This window comes from Thamnophis elegans, chromosome 12, assembly GCF_009769535.1.
Source record: "Thamnophis elegans isolate rThaEle1 chromosome 12, rThaEle1.pri, whole genome shotgun sequence".
In the NCBI taxonomy this organism is placed as follows: domain Eukaryota; kingdom Metazoa; phylum Chordata; class Lepidosauria; order Squamata; family Colubridae; genus Thamnophis; species Thamnophis elegans.
This window is the reverse complement of record NC_045552.1, coordinates 29,922,187-29,938,803: the sequence shown is the minus strand read 5'-3', so window position 1 is coordinate 29,938,803 and position 16,617 is coordinate 29,922,187. Positions and strand designations below refer to the sequence as shown.

At 45.7% G+C, this 16,617-nt stretch overlaps 1 protein-coding gene across 3 annotated transcripts; it reads left to right on the top strand.

Moving 5' to 3' along the window:
• Nucleotides 1–3,969: 3,969 nt before the first annotated feature.
• BSDC1 (BSD domain containing 1) lies at nucleotides 3,970–14,843 on the top strand. 3 transcript variants are annotated; one of them, XM_032227606.1, is made up of 11 exons: nucleotides 3,970–4,254; nucleotides 5,468–5,528; nucleotides 6,488–6,604; nucleotides 6,825–6,992; nucleotides 7,082–7,136; nucleotides 8,194–8,309; nucleotides 8,673–8,741; nucleotides 8,891–8,975; nucleotides 9,570–10,094; nucleotides 11,579–11,685; nucleotides 13,009–14,843. In XM_032227606.1, the coding sequence occupies exons 1-11, from the start codon at nucleotides 4,226–4,228 to the stop codon at nucleotides 13,039–13,041; spliced, it is 1,365 nt and encodes a 454-aa protein (XP_032083497.1). In that variant the 5' UTR covers nucleotides 3,970–4,225; the 3' UTR covers nucleotides 13,042–14,843. The 3 variants fall into 3 exon arrangements, with proteins under 3 accessions (XP_032083497.1, XP_032083498.1, XP_032083496.1); XM_032227607.1 differs by lacking the exon at nucleotides 3,970–4,254 and adding an exon at nucleotides 4,265–4,297; XM_032227605.1 differs by lacking the exon at nucleotides 3,970–4,254 and adding an exon at nucleotides 4,338–4,508.
• Nucleotides 14,844–16,617: the final 1,774 nt, after the last annotated feature.

The following is a 16,617-nucleotide window of genomic DNA, read 5'->3' as shown; positions in this document are numbered from 1 at the left end:
ATACTCCGTTCGCACAATGTAGTGTGCATTCGTGGGGTGGGTAATCCCAGGGCGGATACCCTGCCTAGGAAATCAGAGAACTTTGACCCTGCGAACTCGCTTCCACCTCGGACTGTTCTACCTGTTGCATCCTGCACTGCAGTTTATCATCCCGTGAGCATACAGTCTCTGATACGGGATGCGCAGCTGGATGACAAATGGGTGGAGCGACGAAAGGCGGAAGTAGGGCTGGCTTCCCCGTGGACTTTGAAAGTGGATCTTTTGAAGTATCGGAGCCGGCTCTATGTTCCCGCCGGGCACATCCGTAGACGGGTGCTCTCTCAGGTTCATGGCACTTCTGCATCGAGACATTGGGGTTTTTTCCGGACATTGCGCCTGGCATCCCGACAGTTTTGGTGGCCCCATTTAAGAAATGACATGCGGAAGTGCGTGGCGTCATGTGTCCAGTGCCAATGGGCCAGGTCTGTGAGGAGTGCTTCACCAAGATTCCAGCCCTTGGCGACCCCAGTCCCCGCAGCACAGGACTTCGTTTTTAGGTTCCTGGCGGGGTACCAGTGTCTTGGACTGTGTTCTGTGGAGTCCGTCACCAACCCTTCTGGGCCGCATTCTGAGGGTCAGACCCGGGGGAAGGCCCCTGCGATGGGGGATAGTGTGGTGGCCCGGCAGGAGTCGGTGGAGCTGCCGCCAGACTCCGACGGCGAGGGGTCTTATGAGTTGGCCTTGGAGGAGGTGGAGGACCCTGGATAGGGTGTTAGGGCTCAGCCGGAGCTATTAGAGCCGCCGCCAGACTCCAACAGTATGGGTGCTGGTGGGTCGGCCTTGGAGAGGGTGGAGAACCCTGGACAGGGTGTTAGGGCTCGGCCGGAGCTGTTAGAGCTGCTGCCAGTCTCCAACAGCACGGGGGCTGGTGGGTCTGCCTTGGAGAGGGTGGAGGATCCTGGACGGGGTGTCGACGCCGCGCAGGACAGGAGGAGACGTGGTGGCCACCGGATATCTGGGGAGCATTGGATCAAGGGGAAGGCTCCTGCAGGTATTTGGGAATCACGAAGGTGGAAACACAGGAGATGAGTGCGGGCCATCTTATGGACAATCCATTCTGACCACATCCAGACCGTCAGACCCGGGGAAAGGGCCCTGCGGTGGGGGATAGTGTTGTGACTCAGCAGAAGCTTGCTGTGAGTTGTTTCGGGGTGCAGGAATAATAAGCAGCTGCTGCTCGTTAGGGTCGTCTTCTGCAGATAAAAGACGGATGGTGCAACGCCTTAGTTGCAGAAGTCAACGTCGTTCGTCGTTCATCGTTCATTTGTTCATGAGTTCAGTTTCGTGATTCAAAGAGGCACTTGGATAAGTGATTTGCTTTCTGTAAACCTGATGCAAAGAGGCACTTGGATAAGTGATTTGCTTTCTGTAAACCTGGTTTGCTGTAAGAGCTTTTTGTTTTTGCATTGTAACTTTTTGCCAGAGACTTTATCTACGTTTAATTTTGGGCTCGCAGCCAGCTTGAGCCAGGACTGATAAAGATATTTCTGTCTGACTGTCGTTTGTGAACGAGCGAAGAGGGGGGTCAGAACAGGTTCTTATACTGTTTTATCTCTTTGTCTCTCTTAAACACGTCAGTTTCCGGCAGATGGAGACAAGCTGCCTTTCTCAGAAAGCGAGGTGTTAACACACAGACAACTGTTGGAGAGCAGCAAAGGGCACATAAACCCATGAACGCTGCCTGCCAACACTTTGGGATTCACTGGATGAAGGCTTTGTATCCACCACAATTCATTTTCGTCACCACCTTTTAGGTCATGGAAGTTTGTGGATACAATGATAGAATTTACATACAATTTACACTGTCAGTCAACCACCTGCCAATTAGATCCATGTCCCCTGTTTGGTAAAACCCTCTGGGATAGTGACCAGCAGACCAGGCTAAACTCTTCATTGTAGGAGGGGATGTTACTGGGGCCTTTTAAGACCTTAATAAGCCCCCTCCTGAAAAAGGCCATCACTTTATCCTACCTGCCTGGACAATTTTCATCCAGTTTCCTACCTTCACTCATTAGGGAAGGTGGTAGAAAAAGATGGTTTTGCTTGGCAGCTTCAGAAGGTGAAATGGATTATCTGGCGCCTTTTCCAATCAGGATTCAGGCCCAGCTATGGAACTGAAATAGCCTTGGTTGGTTTGTGGATGATCTCTGCCAAGATCGGCAGGGACTAGTGCAACCATCTTTGCTCTCTTTGATCTCTTAGTGGCCTTTGATATCATCCACCATGGCATCCTTTTTGGCTGTGGAGATTGGGGCTGGGCAGTGCGGTGCAGTTTTGTGTTGGAATTGGCTCCTTTCACTAAAGTTGATTCCAATAAGAAGTGACAGATCCAGCCTATGGCTGCTCTTTTATGGTATGCCATAGGGCTCAGTACTCTCCCCACTCCTTTTTCTATGAAACTCGTGGGTGAAACCATCCACTACTGTGGGATGAGGTATCTTCAATATGCTGTTGATACTCAACTTCAAATCTCCACCCCCTAGTGATCTAAGTGAGGCTGTCACTGTCTTCTATGATGCCTGAAGGCCGTGGGGCCTAAATGGTTGACTACAGGCTTTGGCTGAACCCTGGGAAGCCTGAATGGCTTTAGGTGCTTCAAGGTCTCGAAGTTTAACCTCTTTAGTTCTGGGTGGGGTTCCAGCACTACCCCAGACAGACATGATCCACAACTTGGGGGTTCCACAACTCAAAGACAGGTGACAGTTGTGGCTAGCAGAGCCTTTGCCAACTCTACGTTGTACGCCAGTTGTAGCCTCTCCTGAATCAGGAGTTCCTGTGCTCACTCATTCATCCCACATTTGGACTATTGCAATGTGCTTTGTGTAGGGCTCCCCTTAAGGAGCATTCAGAAGCTACAATCGGTGCAAAATATAGTAGCACAGGTAGTCTTTGGGGCCCCTAGAATGGTTTCAAGAGCTGCATTGGCTGCTGGTTTGCTTCCATTTGCAATTCAAGATGTTGGTTATCATCTTTAAAGCCTGCCTGGAATGGGTCCAGGTTACTTGAGGAACCGTCTCACCCTAATGGATCTGGCCCACCCCACCTGTGCTTGCAGAAGGGCTGTGCTGTGGATTCCATCAGTCAAGGAATTTTGGTTGGCATGGTCCAGAAGAGCCTTCTCTGCCATGACACTTTGAAGCATCTTGTCCCCTGAGGTGAGATCGGCTCCCATCCTCCTGGCCTTCAGCAAGACATGACAGAGAACTTCAATATAAAGAAAGGCACAAGACAAGGATGTCCATTGTCCCCACTACTACCAGTATTTATATTGACTTTGGAAGTGTTAAATAGAAACATTAGATAAGATATAGAAATAAAAGATATGAAATAAAAAAAGAAAATACAAATGACAGAATTTAATTAAATCTATGGAAAAGGACAATGGGCAACATGACAGCAGTGTTTGAAGGGCTGCCACAAAAGAAGAGGGGCATAGTCTATTTTGGAAGGCACCTGAGGGCAGGAGAAAAGGTAACGGGTGGAAAATCATTGAAGAGAGATGCAACCCAGAACTAACAACGGGAACAATGAACCAATTCACGGGAGGCGTTTTAGAAGAGACTGGGCGGGTCTGAAATGGCACAGGATCTCTTGTTTATGGAGAGGGTTGGGCTAGAGGACCTCCAAGTTCCCTTCCTCTGTTATTCTATTCTTCTCTTATTTCCAGGTGGTCTTCGGTCCAGGAACAATTGAGACGCGAGTATCGAAAAGCAGCTTTTGATCTCCATAAATTTCTAGGTTTCCCCCCCTTTCCGCATGGTTCGCAATTGTCACCTTCCCGTTTCCCCTTTACTCGCCTGGAAACGGCCAAGGTAGGGAGGGGTAGGGGGGAATTCTAAGAACTTTTCGAGCAAATAATTTAACCCTCGGCAGCTTCCGTAGTCGCAACTGCCAGCCGACTCGGAAAGGACCATCGAGCTTTTCTAAATACAGAAGCCGTTCTCTGCGCTGGCTTCCGGTTCCTGCTACAGAAACGGGTGGAAACCTTTTGCGAAAACAAGAGGATGGAGAGTGTCCGGAAAAGATCGGCTTCTTCTGCTTGGAATGTAACGAAGGGCATCCGCGCCGTTCAGAATCCTCTATGGTCCCTTTTCTTTACCCCGGGTGGTAAAACAGGCGCCCGGAAACGTATTTGTGGTGACGGGAGGTCAGGGAACGGCCGGAAGCTGCCGCTGTTGCGCCTCGGATGGGCGGGGCTTCAATGGCGTGTCAAAGGTCAGTAAATATTGGTGACGTCTGCGGCCAAGATGGCGGAAGGGTGAGCTTCAGACAGATCGCCGGGGGCGGCGCCGCGGCAAAGGAGGGGGCCGGGCGGGGGAAGGCAGCGCGGGCTCTCTGGGCATGTGAAGAGCGTTCGGCCCTTCTCTCCAGGATCTTCGCGCTCTGGTTTCTGAAATGAGGCGCTGGCGCTGCTGGGAGAGCCGGAAGATGAGCTGCGGAACCGCTCTGGGGAGAGGCGGGGGGCCGGGGTGAGGAGGGGGCGCCGGGAAGAGGGGGGGGCGTGACAGGCGCTGAGGCGGCGCGCGGAGGGTCCCGGGGCGGCTTGGAGAGCCCAGCTGGGCAGCCTGACTGCCTAGCGGTGAGGGGCTGAATCCAGTCCTCTTGGCCGGCTCGAATGAGGCGGTTCTTAAGTCCTTCGGGCCCCTGCTTCTTTCTGACAAACAGCGAATTGAGTTTGAGCGGTGCTTTTACTGGAGCCGCGTTTCTGAACCAGAGCCAGGCTGGGGGGATTCTGGGAGTTAGAGTGGCCGAGGTTGAGACACTTTGGGCGAGAGCAGAGCTTGGCCCTTTCACCACTGATGGATTCCCAGCTGGCTGGCTCAGGAATTCCAGCGGTTGAAGTCGACAAGTCGCGAAAGGGCCAAGATTCCCAACCTCTGGCTTAGAGGACGGGGACTCCAGTAAGCCTTCCTTCTCTTTTTGCCACCCAGACTAAGTTACATGCTGAAAAATGGGCTCACAGGCTAATTTTCTTTTGTGCTATTAGAACAATGGATGTTTATTTTGTTTGCTTTATCTACACATGGCAAATTCAGGAAGCTTGAATTTGATGCCAAAACTAGTGTCATACGTTACAGTACATAGGCAATATCACCCTGGACATTTGTATAATTGTCTTTGAATATTATTAGTTGATGTCCTGCTTTTTATTGCTGTGCCCCTCAATTCTAATTGGGATTATTTAGAAACAACTCTTATTAGGATCGCTCAAGTTTGTTACCCATATATTTTAATATATGCTAATATCACATTTAGGTTTTTTAAAAATCAAACATATACCAAATAATGATTGCAAAATTAATTTGTACAAGGTCCTGGAATATGATTAGGATTGTTGAAGGTACTCCAGTTGGCAGGATTCAAGTAATTCACCAAATGTTAAAATATAGTACAAACTATTCAGCTTTATATGTTTCTCCTGTAAAAGGGAAGATGGAGGCTGGTGGAGAAGCTGGCTACAGCAAAGCCTTCAAACGGTCAGAGACAAGGTAGGCAGAATTTTTGGAATTATGCAATAAATAAAGAACGATGACCTAAAGGAGCAACTTTGGGGGGTACTTCTTAATTTTGAGGTATACTGATTGCTTGAATCCTTGAAAACATTATTTTTTAACTTCTGTATTACTGGTCAGTCATTAGTTTTGCAGAAAAGACTTTGCTTGTTCTTTGCATTGGAGTGGGCTTGGATAGGAGTCCAGACTTGAAACTGGGTCTCTTGGCAAACTGCATCTCTCTGCTTCTGTTTTCTCCTCTCTTTCCCTCCCCCAAAACTTCCAGATAAGTTTTAGAATTACTGTGGTACATGTGGCAGAGATTTGGATTTCAAAGGACAAGATGCCAGTTGAAATTCCTGTTTGTTGACAAACTTGCCAGGTGGCTTTAAACAAATCACCTGGCTTTGCTTCATCCAGTAATGAAGTCTGGTTAATAATAGTGCCTTACTCATGTTGTTATAAATCCAGTAATGACGCTGTTATTTTGTCTTTTAACGACTTCCTCCATCAATTAAGTACAATTTAAAAAGCATCCAGAACTCCATCCTGTTGCTGGTCAGATACAACTTTAAAACATTAAAGTAAACTTGCTAACTTGGCTGGTAATGGTATTCTCCATTCAGAGCATACATATAATACATGAGTACTAATTAGGCACTATTATTAATTTGAGCCTTTTTTCAAACTGGAAAAGGGTATTTTACTTAATATATCAGAATAGAAACAGTGTGTAATAAAACAACAACTGAGCCATCAGATATCTAGCTTTGATTTTTTTTAAAGATTCCGTTGTATTCTGTTGCTGGTCATATATTGGAGTGATCAGAGATTTCTGGCTCCACCATTGCCATATCACTGCACCTCCTTGTTTAAGTAACAGTAATTGTTTGAAATTCTGCAGAAGCTCTGATTTATCACACAAAGGTCAGTGCACCCATTCTTTCTCTCCACAGTCTACAGAGGCCTTGGAGTTCATGAAACGTGATCTAACGGAATTCACCCAGGTGGTCCAACATGATACAGCTTGCACCATTGCTGCTACTGCCAGTGTGGTCAAAGAGAAGTTGGCTGTAAGTAAAGGGTCTTGTTATTGAGATGTAGGGATGCATAGCCAGGGGAAAATACTGTTTAAGTTTCTTTTCTTTTTCTTTTTAAAAAAGTTTTATTGGATTTTTATACTCTGTGTTGCTTTGACATATAACCTCACCCTTGGTTAAACTTTGTAGGATGTTACCATCTCTCCTTCCTGTGGCTTAATTTTGTTTGTTTATTGTCTCTTTTTGTGTAAAGACGGAAAGCTCTTCGGGGGCAACGGAAAAAGTGAGAAAAGGACTCTCCAACTTCTTGGGTGTTATTTCAGACACATTTGCACCCTCCCCAGATAAGACCATTGACTGTGATGTCATAACCCTGATGGCAACTCCATCTGGGACCACAGAGTTGTATGACAGTGCCAAGGTACCTTGCATTCCCCCCTAATATAGAGCTCTCCCCCCTATTGTGAATGCCTCTTGTTCATATAATGTTGCCTGTCTGTTCTCTTCCAGGCTCGGCTCTATAGCCTTCAGTCTGACCCCGCCACTTATTGCAACGAACCTGATGGTAAGTGGAGAGGAAATCAGAGACAGGGAAGCTCGGAGAGGGGAATTACATAAAATTAAGTCCTTCTGGAAAAATACGGGAGCCATCTACAAGATAATGAGTGCAGTTCATATCATGTTTTTAGTGTTTCTAAAAGCAAACCTTTCAAGAGTACAAGTTGCTGTTATAAAAAACAAATCTCTAGCTCTTAAGTCTACAGTAGAAAGATCAAGTGGATTCCGGGCAACAGTTGGGAGGCTGGCAGACAGGTGATATTACAATGGGGAGGCCGAGACTCATTCAGCCACAACTGGTCAAAGCATGTTTGGATGTCTACAAGCAAAGTTATTCATGGTAAAAATCTTGAGAAATTTGTAAAAGAATCATTGCAAGTGAGATTCAAGTTGCATTTTAAGGGTGTTTTGGAGGTTTTTGCTATTTTTTTTCCTCATTGCTTTCCCTTTGCCTGACCCCAGTGCCTTCCACTCCAATTCTCTGAATGGTTTCCAGGCGAGGAGATTGGAAAACCACAGGAAATTGGCCAGGAATGGTTGCGGGGCTTGCTGGACTCCAAGCTGGAGGGCAGAGAGAGAAAATGTCCCATGTTCCCCTCTCCTGTAGTGGATAGTGGTGGCGTGTGTCTTCTGTGGTAGGCCAAGCAGGCTGGTGAATTTCTTGGTAAGGAAGACTAATGAATTGGGATTTTTTAATTCTAGAAAATAAAAGATGGAGTATAATAATATGTTTGTTTGCATATGATAGTTATGAAATTCACAGTACATCTCGGTCTCCTATGCCACCTCTTTCTAGCATGCTTCTTTAGAACCTTGATTTGATCCATCAGACTCTTGCTGTCTTGTTATTTAAGCCTGTAGCTTCCCGAACAAAGGAGGAAGATCGGCTTTGAAAAATCCATGTCCTTTGATCAGGAGGTAGGGTTGTGGCCACAGATCCAGCTTTGTCAGTGCAGAAAATGAGATTTAGTTTTATGGGCTGAGGAGGCTTGTGTGATTTTGGCTATCTTCTTTGCTCATCTTGGCATAGCTGTGTTTGGTAGACGTAGTATTTTCTCCTACAGGACCACCTGAGCTATTTGAGGTCTGGCTTTTGCACTTCAACTTGGAGGAGAAGAAAGGAGAGATATCCGAGTTGCTGGGAAACAGCCAATCCATCCGCTCCCTCTACTCCAAAATGGTAAGCTTGGCTCCTTGGGTTCTTCCATCTTTTCTTCAAGCCATCACAGAGAGGTTTGTGGCTTGAAAATCTCTGGCATTATGTGTTCCTTTAACTTGTTCAGCAGGTTAGTGTGTGATATGGAGCTTTGGTCTCTGCAGAATATGCTGGAAAGCACTGGAATTTTTCTTTCCAAGAAGCAGCAGAATTGAGGGAGCAAACTTCCTTTTCATCTTCTGGGTTTTGCTCGTAGAATTGCTGGAAGGGCTTATTTATATGTCCACTCATGGGTCGTCCCTGGAGGAATGGATAATGCACACCTCCATAAAGGCGTGGTTTAACAGTTTAGGAAAGTTTACGCTTTTCCCTCCTCTGGTGCCTTAGGTGCCTGTGGCCGTCTCCCACTCGGAATTCTGGCAGCGGTACTTCTATAGAGTGCACCAGTTGGAGCAGGTGAGTTTGCAGAAAGGCAGGACTTTGCCCAGGGAGAAGGGGTTTTGCTTGGAAGCTGTGGTTTTGTGCATGCTTGTTCCCTGCCCCCATTTGGCAGCAGAGCCAGTTGGAGTGTTGCTGATGGTTGTGCGCATCCTCTGTCATCCTAGGAGGAGCTCCGGAGGGAGGCCCTGAAGCAGCGGGCAGAACAGAGTGTTCACTCAGAAGGCCCAGGATGGGAGGAGGAGGAGGAAGGTAAGGGAGCCATAAGCTCTGACCATTCACTGAAAGGGCGTGGTCCTTTCGGAACTCCTGCAGGGCGGAAGGGATTTAAGATCAGGAGCCAGGGGTAGAGAAAGAAAAAAATCCTATTTTATTCTACTATGTCCAGCGAGGATGAGACTCTCATTGGAGTATCATCTTGGTAGCCCTCGACTTACAACCATTTGCTTAGTGACTTTTAAATTACAACGACACTGAAAAAATGACTTATGACTGGTATTTGCACTTACGACTGTCACAACATCCCCATAGTTATGTGATGAGAATTTGGCAACTGGCATGTATTATGATAGTTACTGGGTCATGTGATGGCCATGTGCAACCTTCTGATAATTGAAAATAGGGGGAGCTGGATTCGCTTAACGATAGCATGATTCACTTAATAACGGCAGTCATTCCCTTACCTGTGGCAAAAACAATGTAAAATTGGGCACAACTAACTTCATCACCACCTTACTTAACAAAGGAAATTCCGGTCCCAATTTGGTTTGTAAATTGAGGGCTACCTAGGTTGATTTACCTCATTTTTTTTCTATGTCTTCAGTGTTTCTTCTTCTCTTGACACAGAGGAATTTCTTGGATCCTTTTCCTCCTCCTCACAAGCTGTAATACAGGCAGAGTCTTCCCAGCCTGCACTGCCGGCTCCCTCCATCTTGGCAGCAGAAGCCGTTCCAACCCTGGAGGCCTCGGTGGAGCTGTGGGCCACGCTGAGCCCCACCCCAGCAGAGGCAACCCCTTCAGAAAGCAGCGAGAGCGTCTCCCTGGTGACTCAGATCACAAACCCCACCGCTGGGCCTGCCTCTCCCTTACAGACTGGAGCCCCAATTGCAGGAGCTGGGGACGATTCCCCGAAGTGGCAGGAAGCCCGCAGAGACGAGCAGGGAAGCTCCTTGGCTAAAGCAGGGAAGCCTGTGCAGCCTTTTCCGCCTCCCCAGAAGGGCAAGGCCTCTTCGGAGCAGCCCAAGGAGCGCGCAGAGAGCAAGTCAGGCAACAGGACAGAGACTCTGCGAGAGGACACACCTCTGGACTTGCGACTCTTTGAGCTCAGTTCAGACAGTGGAAAGTCCACACCGTCCAATAACGGGAAGAAAGGTGAGGGGCTGGAAACTATATACTTTTTCTAATGGTCTCTTAGGTTTTTATATATAAATATATATATACATACACATACATACATATACATATACATATACATATACATATATATATATATATATATATATATATATATATATATATATATATATATATATACTTAAAGTCACAACCCCTGGTATGCCCAAGTGTGGGAGGAAGGTCACACTTCCACTCTCTGTCATTAGGCTCGTCACAAGAGTCCATCCAGACAGAAACCCAATATTTTTACTGTTGCCTTTGTTATATTTGTGTTTTTTTTTATTTGTGCTGATAAATAAATAAAGGAAGACTAGTATAGATCTATTTCAAGCTATTTAGCTCTCATCAGCTAGCCATAGAATCCCAGTAAGGATATGGCTAGCTGATGAGAGCTAAATAGCTTGAAATAGATCTATACTAGTCTTCCTTTATTTATTTATCAGCACAAATAAAAAAAACACATATATATATATATATATATATACACACACATACACATACATACATATACATATACATATACATATACATACATACATACATACATATATATATATATATATATATATATATATATATATACACACACATACACATACATACATATGCATATACATATATATATATATCTGATATATATGTATCTGATATATATGTATCTGATATATATAGCTGATTTTCAACCCAGACCGTGATGAAACCTGCCCATCTCAGTTGTAAGTCATGATGATCATAAAGTGGGTGACCTACACGACTGACCCAATTTTATAACCTTTTCTTGTGGTCATTAAGTGAATGCCACAGTCCTTAAGCGAACCAACAGTTTGCTATGGCCAGCTTTGCCAAAATCCAGAAGTAAAATCTGTGGTAAAGTCTGGTCATACATGCACGTAACCTTGGGTATTTCCAATGGAGATAGGAGCACTCAGTACAGGAGACTGGAGAAGACACAGATGGCCAATAGGGCGAGAAGGGATGTTTATATAGAGAAATGACTGCTGGAATTGTTTCAATACAAGATCCTTTTCAAGCTTTGAGGATTCTGGCAAAATAGTCAGGTTGCTGTGTTTAAGGCGGCTGCTTGTCAGGTGGTTTTGATGGAGCTGGCTTCCACTAATTGTTGCATGGAAAGGTTCAGTGGCTGCTTGCTAAATGTTCCTTGTTAGATTTTAAAAGCCTGTGCCTCAGTGGCACAGTGGTTAGAGTGCAGTACTGCAGGCTGCTTTGGCTGACTGCTGGCTGCCTACAATTTGGTGGTTCAAATTTCACCAGGCTCAAGGTTGACTCAGCCTTCCATCCTTCTGAGGTCAGTAAAATGAGGACCCAGAGTATTGGGGGCAATATGGTGACACTGTAAATCGCTCAGAGGGGGCTGCAAAGCACTGTGAAGCGGTATATAAGTCTACGTGCTATTGCTATTTTGCAATGGAGCATGTGTGGTGTTTTCTTTCCTGTTTCAGGCTCAAGCACAGATATAAGCGAGGATTGGGAAAAGGACTTTGACCTGGACATGACAGAAGAAGAGGTTCAGCTGGCCCTTGCCAAAGTAGACATCTCCGCGGCAGAGGTAAGCGCTTGGGGATAGTCTGATGCAGCTGAGGAAGTAATGAGGAGAGGCGTAGGCTTGCATAATACCTTGTGTTTTCTGGACCTTAGTTGAGCAGAACAAAATCCATTTGGCATTTGACATGTGCCTTTCGTGATAAGGAACTGAAGCTGCGAGTATGTGTCAGATGACTACTCTAAGACATGCAAGAGAAATGTGACGTTGAATGCTGACTGTCCATACTTTCTCTGGATTCTTGTTCCCATTGATTTTCTGACCATCCTTGATAGGGAAACTGTGTGTTCGATTGCAGCCTTAAAAGGATGTTCAAAAGAGATCTTGGGGGGGGTTGCCACATGTTTTTGTTAACAAGGGACTGGAACTTTGTCATATTGTATATGTTCTAAATCATTATTTCTGAAATTTTGCAAGAACACTTTAAGATGTATTCTAGAATTTCCCAACCAATAATATTTTTTATAAAGGAAAGCAGCCACGTGCTAAAAGCAGTCTTGGAATTTGCTTCTGGCCACAAGAACCAGTGCTAGCCAAAATTAGAGCTACATATTTCAGAATCCTAAACAGTCCCGCCCACCTGCCTCTCTCTCTCTCTGCCCCCTCTTTTAATTAGTACATGGTGATTCAACTATATTGGCTGATTTAGGCTGAGGAGTAGATGGCTTTCTCCTTCTATCAGACTAGTATTGCAGAAACTCTGGCGGCCTAGAAACACTAATCCAGGTGGACAAAGAAGCTCCTCCCTCAAGAAAAGCATCTGCAGGGATGGAGCTCTGGACTAGCAGTTCATTGCTTGACTTACAGCTAGTTGGATTTGCAAGATATAAATAAGCATGATTAAATTTAAAAAAGGAAACAAACTTCAGCATTGGCCTTGAGCTCCTATTTGGCTTGTTTTTCTATGTGTACACACACACACACACACACACACACAAAATCTCAATGCAGATGGGAAAGAGTTTCAGATGTATATGTGTATCTGTTCATCTAAAGGTTTTTCCATTAATATTGAGCTGCCTTTTATATTGAAATATATGCTCCTAGTGAACCTTCTGATTGGGGGAATAATATCTTGAGCAGGTACATCAGTGAAAGTAAAGTGTGGGAAAGATAAAATTACAATCTTTGTTTAAAAATATCTTGGCTTGAATGTTAAGTTGGCCAACCAGCTTAACAACTAAAATGCTTTAAATGGTGATCCATTCCAGTACATTGTGGAATTCCTGCCAGAGTTTCCACTCAATCTCTTTGTAACCTCTTTTCTAAAATGACACCTTTGTTTGAACACTGTCTGTCTCTTTCTCTCTCTCTCTCTCCCATTTGCAGATGGAAGACGAAGAATGGGAGGACTGGGAATAACAAGGGCCTTTGCTCTCCATGGGCTCCTTGGACTCAGCCTTGCCCCTCCCCCCCTGCACCCGCACCATCCGGTGTGAATTAAATCACAGACCAACTGGTTCCTTTCTCTCCTGTAAAAGTGTTTTGGGCTGACTACACCTCATCTCTGGGCAAGGCCTGTTTGGGAACTTGGGCTAGAACCCTTGCTCAAATCCCGATGGTGGCTAAGTTGTACAGAAGGGCTGAAGAGCAACGGTGCAACCGGTGTGTGCGCCGGAGGCCTCTTTTCAGACCATGCCCCTCCCTGAGCAGAGTGGATTTGATTTCATTCTCTCACTTCTTTTGGCATTTTAGAGTGGATTAGTAACGAGTGGGGTGAACTTTCCTTGTTTGAGTGATCTTCAGAAATAACTAGGATTGTCCTACCTATCTGTTTTCAGACTGATAGCTTGCTAGCTATGCCATGTTATGTGTCTAGAAACTCACACAGCTTCTAAGGACTTGAAAGAGCAAATCTCTTTGCTCACCTGTGGGAACTCCAGTCTTAAGAAGAAACTCGGTGAGGCATTTTGGCCCCAACAGACCTCTCCCCCACTCCCCAAGACTCATAGTGCCTGGTTTGGAATTAACTTTTGCATAAATGAAACCATCTCTCTTTTCCTGCCCCCAAATGTAAGCTGGTCCATTTTTCTTGGGAAGTGAAGTACTTTTTACAAATGGAATTATTGTTCTGGGGCTATGATATAATCCCCTGGAGTATCTTGCATAAATTCCAGTTATGGAAGAGGAAAGAGGGCATTCCTCCTGGGTTGTCACAATCATGGCTAAGATCTCTTTGAAAGGGCCCCAGTGTGGGGTAGCATATCCCTTGAGCTAGTGCTCTACAGTGTTGCTTGGACTCAAATATCCCTTGCCTCATTAGGAAGAGGCACTCTGGATCTTCCCGGAAGCATCTTCATTTGCCAAAGCTTCATAACTGTCTTCCCCTTGCATTGATGCTGTTGGGAGCATCTGTAGATCCTCTTCCATAGATAGAAACCCTTGGGAAGCAGTGTGCTTGTGTTGAGAGTTTTGGTTGTTCTCCACCCTTGTCAAAGATGCTTCCTTATCTACGTTCTCTCTAAATTATAATCTGTACAGGCATCTTCTCTTTTTTTTTAGGGAAAATGGGGGGCAGAGTGATGCTCCCCCCTTTTGATCTGTTTCAGATTTAGCTATTGCTGCCTTGCAATGGAGTCTGACTATAATTAAGTCTCACTTTAGAACTCATCATGCTTTTAAAAAAAATGGGTCCCAAAGGCAGATTTCTCTTCTTGGGATACAATACACCAACAGGTGTTCCTCAACACACCCAACTGGATTCGAATGGAACCAGTGCCAGCTGGCTCATTGAAGTGGGCCAAGATCCCTGCTTTCACTCCTTTGGGATGGATTCAGACTGGAGCCATCCAACCTCTTCTTGTCCCAGTGCATCTGCATGACAGCAGCTGCTCTGACCGTGTGCGGGCCACCCCTTTCCCTCCCGCAGGGCAACGTTCAAATGGGTTCCCAAAGGGCCAGAGAGAAAGGAAGGAGTTGCTGCTGCTCTTCTCTTTCCTCTTTCTTGTTATAAGCAGCAGCTGAGAGAGGAAACCTCTTGAGAAGGTGACTCCGTGTGCAGAGTTGAGAAGGGCAACATGGTGCCTGTGGAATCTCTTTAGTCTCAGTCACTGAAGAGCTTCTGATAAGACAAAAGACTGGCTTTCAGGGCTCCCCTTTGCCACCAGATCATGAAAATCAGTACCTGTCTGAAGAACAATTGACTTAGGAGTCAGCCCCAAAACTAGACATTAAAGAGGAGGAAAGATTTCCAAGTTGGTCATCCATGGGAAATGTGAGCAAGGATGTGATTCAGCCAGTGGAAAGCGGCTTCCTCTGCATGCAAGTGGCCATTTGAAATTGAAGGAGCGTGGGTAGATGTGTGGCGATCCATGAACACGGCCTAGTCTGAAGAGCTTCCAGCCGCTGTGATTTAAAAGGACAGCTGGGAGTGGGCTCCATGGCAAACCAAATGAAAGCTTGCACTTCTGGAATAATTTAGTGCTTTAAAAAATATTTGCATTGTACAAGGTCCAGTTCCCTCACTCTCCTGAGAAAACTACTCTTTGGATATATCAAACTAAGCTTTCTGGATCGGGAGAATATCTGTTGTCTTGAAAGAAACTCTGGTGATTTCTCCTAAAGGGCTGACCAACCCCTAGGGAGGGTGTAAATGCATAAATAGGCCCATCTGGACCAGGCCTCGTTACTGGACAGTCTAGAAGAGCTGATAGGTAAATGAGTGAGGAAGAGGCTTCTTGGAAAAGCACCCCTCAGCTCTCAGTGTTGGTGGTGATGGAACAAAATAGAGGGTAGCGTTAGAGCAACGTTTCTCCACCGTGTAGGATCTGTGGGCTGGCTGCGCTTTGATGACAGACACCCCGAGATGCTGTGCCATCAACGGAGGGATTCCCACTTGTGACAAGTTGCGAAAGTTGAGAAACATTGCTCTAGGGCAGGGGTCCCCAAATTTGGCAACTTTAAGACTTGTGGCCTTCAACTCCCAGCAGAGCTGGCTGGAGAATTCTGGGAGTTGAAGTCCACAAGTCTTAAAAGTTGCCAAATTTGAAGACCTCTGCTCTAGAGTCTAGTATTGGTGCTGGGAGACATCCGAGGGCCCTGGTTTCATCGTAATTACTTTATTTTCTTTTTCTTGGTTGTGTGCAATATTATCTCATTTTTAAATTATATATCTCCCTGGACTGTTTTCTAGTTGGAGTGAACAAGTGACTCTAACAGCTGTTAGTTTTGTAATTATGACTTTCTCTTCGCATTTTACAGATTTGCCGTTAATGGCAATTAAAGGAGTTCTACAGAAATGACCATATTGGTTTTGTGATTTTTTTCTTTTCATCCTCTATAAGTTTTCAAGCAAATATCTCGGGGGGCCTGGGCCTTTTCTGTGCCAGACACAAGGAGGGCAAGGAGTATTGCCCCAATGGAACTTGGCAGGGTCCAGAGGATTTGATGGATAGACGCACTTCCTGATCAGCCAGCCAGAAGACCAAGGCCAAGGTGATGGAGAGGCTCACCCCCTCCAAGCTGCCTTGCTAAGTTCATAAAGTGAAAGGGGTGTCGGACTACGGCTGTCTCCCAAACCCAATCAGGCCATTGGCTGTGCTGACGGAAGGGGATGACATTGTAGGACCAAACCTCTAATAGGTGCTGCAATGGAAAACATTACTTTCTAGGAGCCTTGCTAGCATTTGGGAGCTTTCTCAATATATTCGTTAGCTAAGGGAGCTCAAAATAATTAGAATTCAAACCATTCTGAATTTGGAATGCCCCATTTTGAGTGAGCTACCCTGGGAAATTGATTCTTTTGTTAACTTGAGAGGGGGCATCTCAATCTCCGTGACCCGACAAAAGCGCGCACAACAAAAGTGTGCCGACAAAAGCGCGTCGCTAAAACTGCGATGTCATCAACGTGGCGACAACAGCGCGGCGACAGAAGGGCGATTTACAACACCGTGTCGATTTAAGTTAAGGTAAGGATTAGATTTAGGGTTAGCGTTACGT

Coding starts and splice junctions, on each gene's coding strand:
- BSDC1 (XM_032227605.1), top strand. CDS start 4,435: ATGAGGCGCTGGCGCTGCTGGGAGAGCCGGAAGATGAGCTGCGGAACC. Junction 6,993..7,081: donor AGTTGTATGACAGTGCCAAG/GTACCTTGCATT, acceptor GTTCTCTTCCAG/GCTCGGCTCTATAGCCTTCA. Junction 7,137..8,193: donor TTATTGCAACGAACCTGATG/GTAAGTGGAGAG, acceptor TTTCTCCTACAG/GACCACCTGAGCTATTTGAG.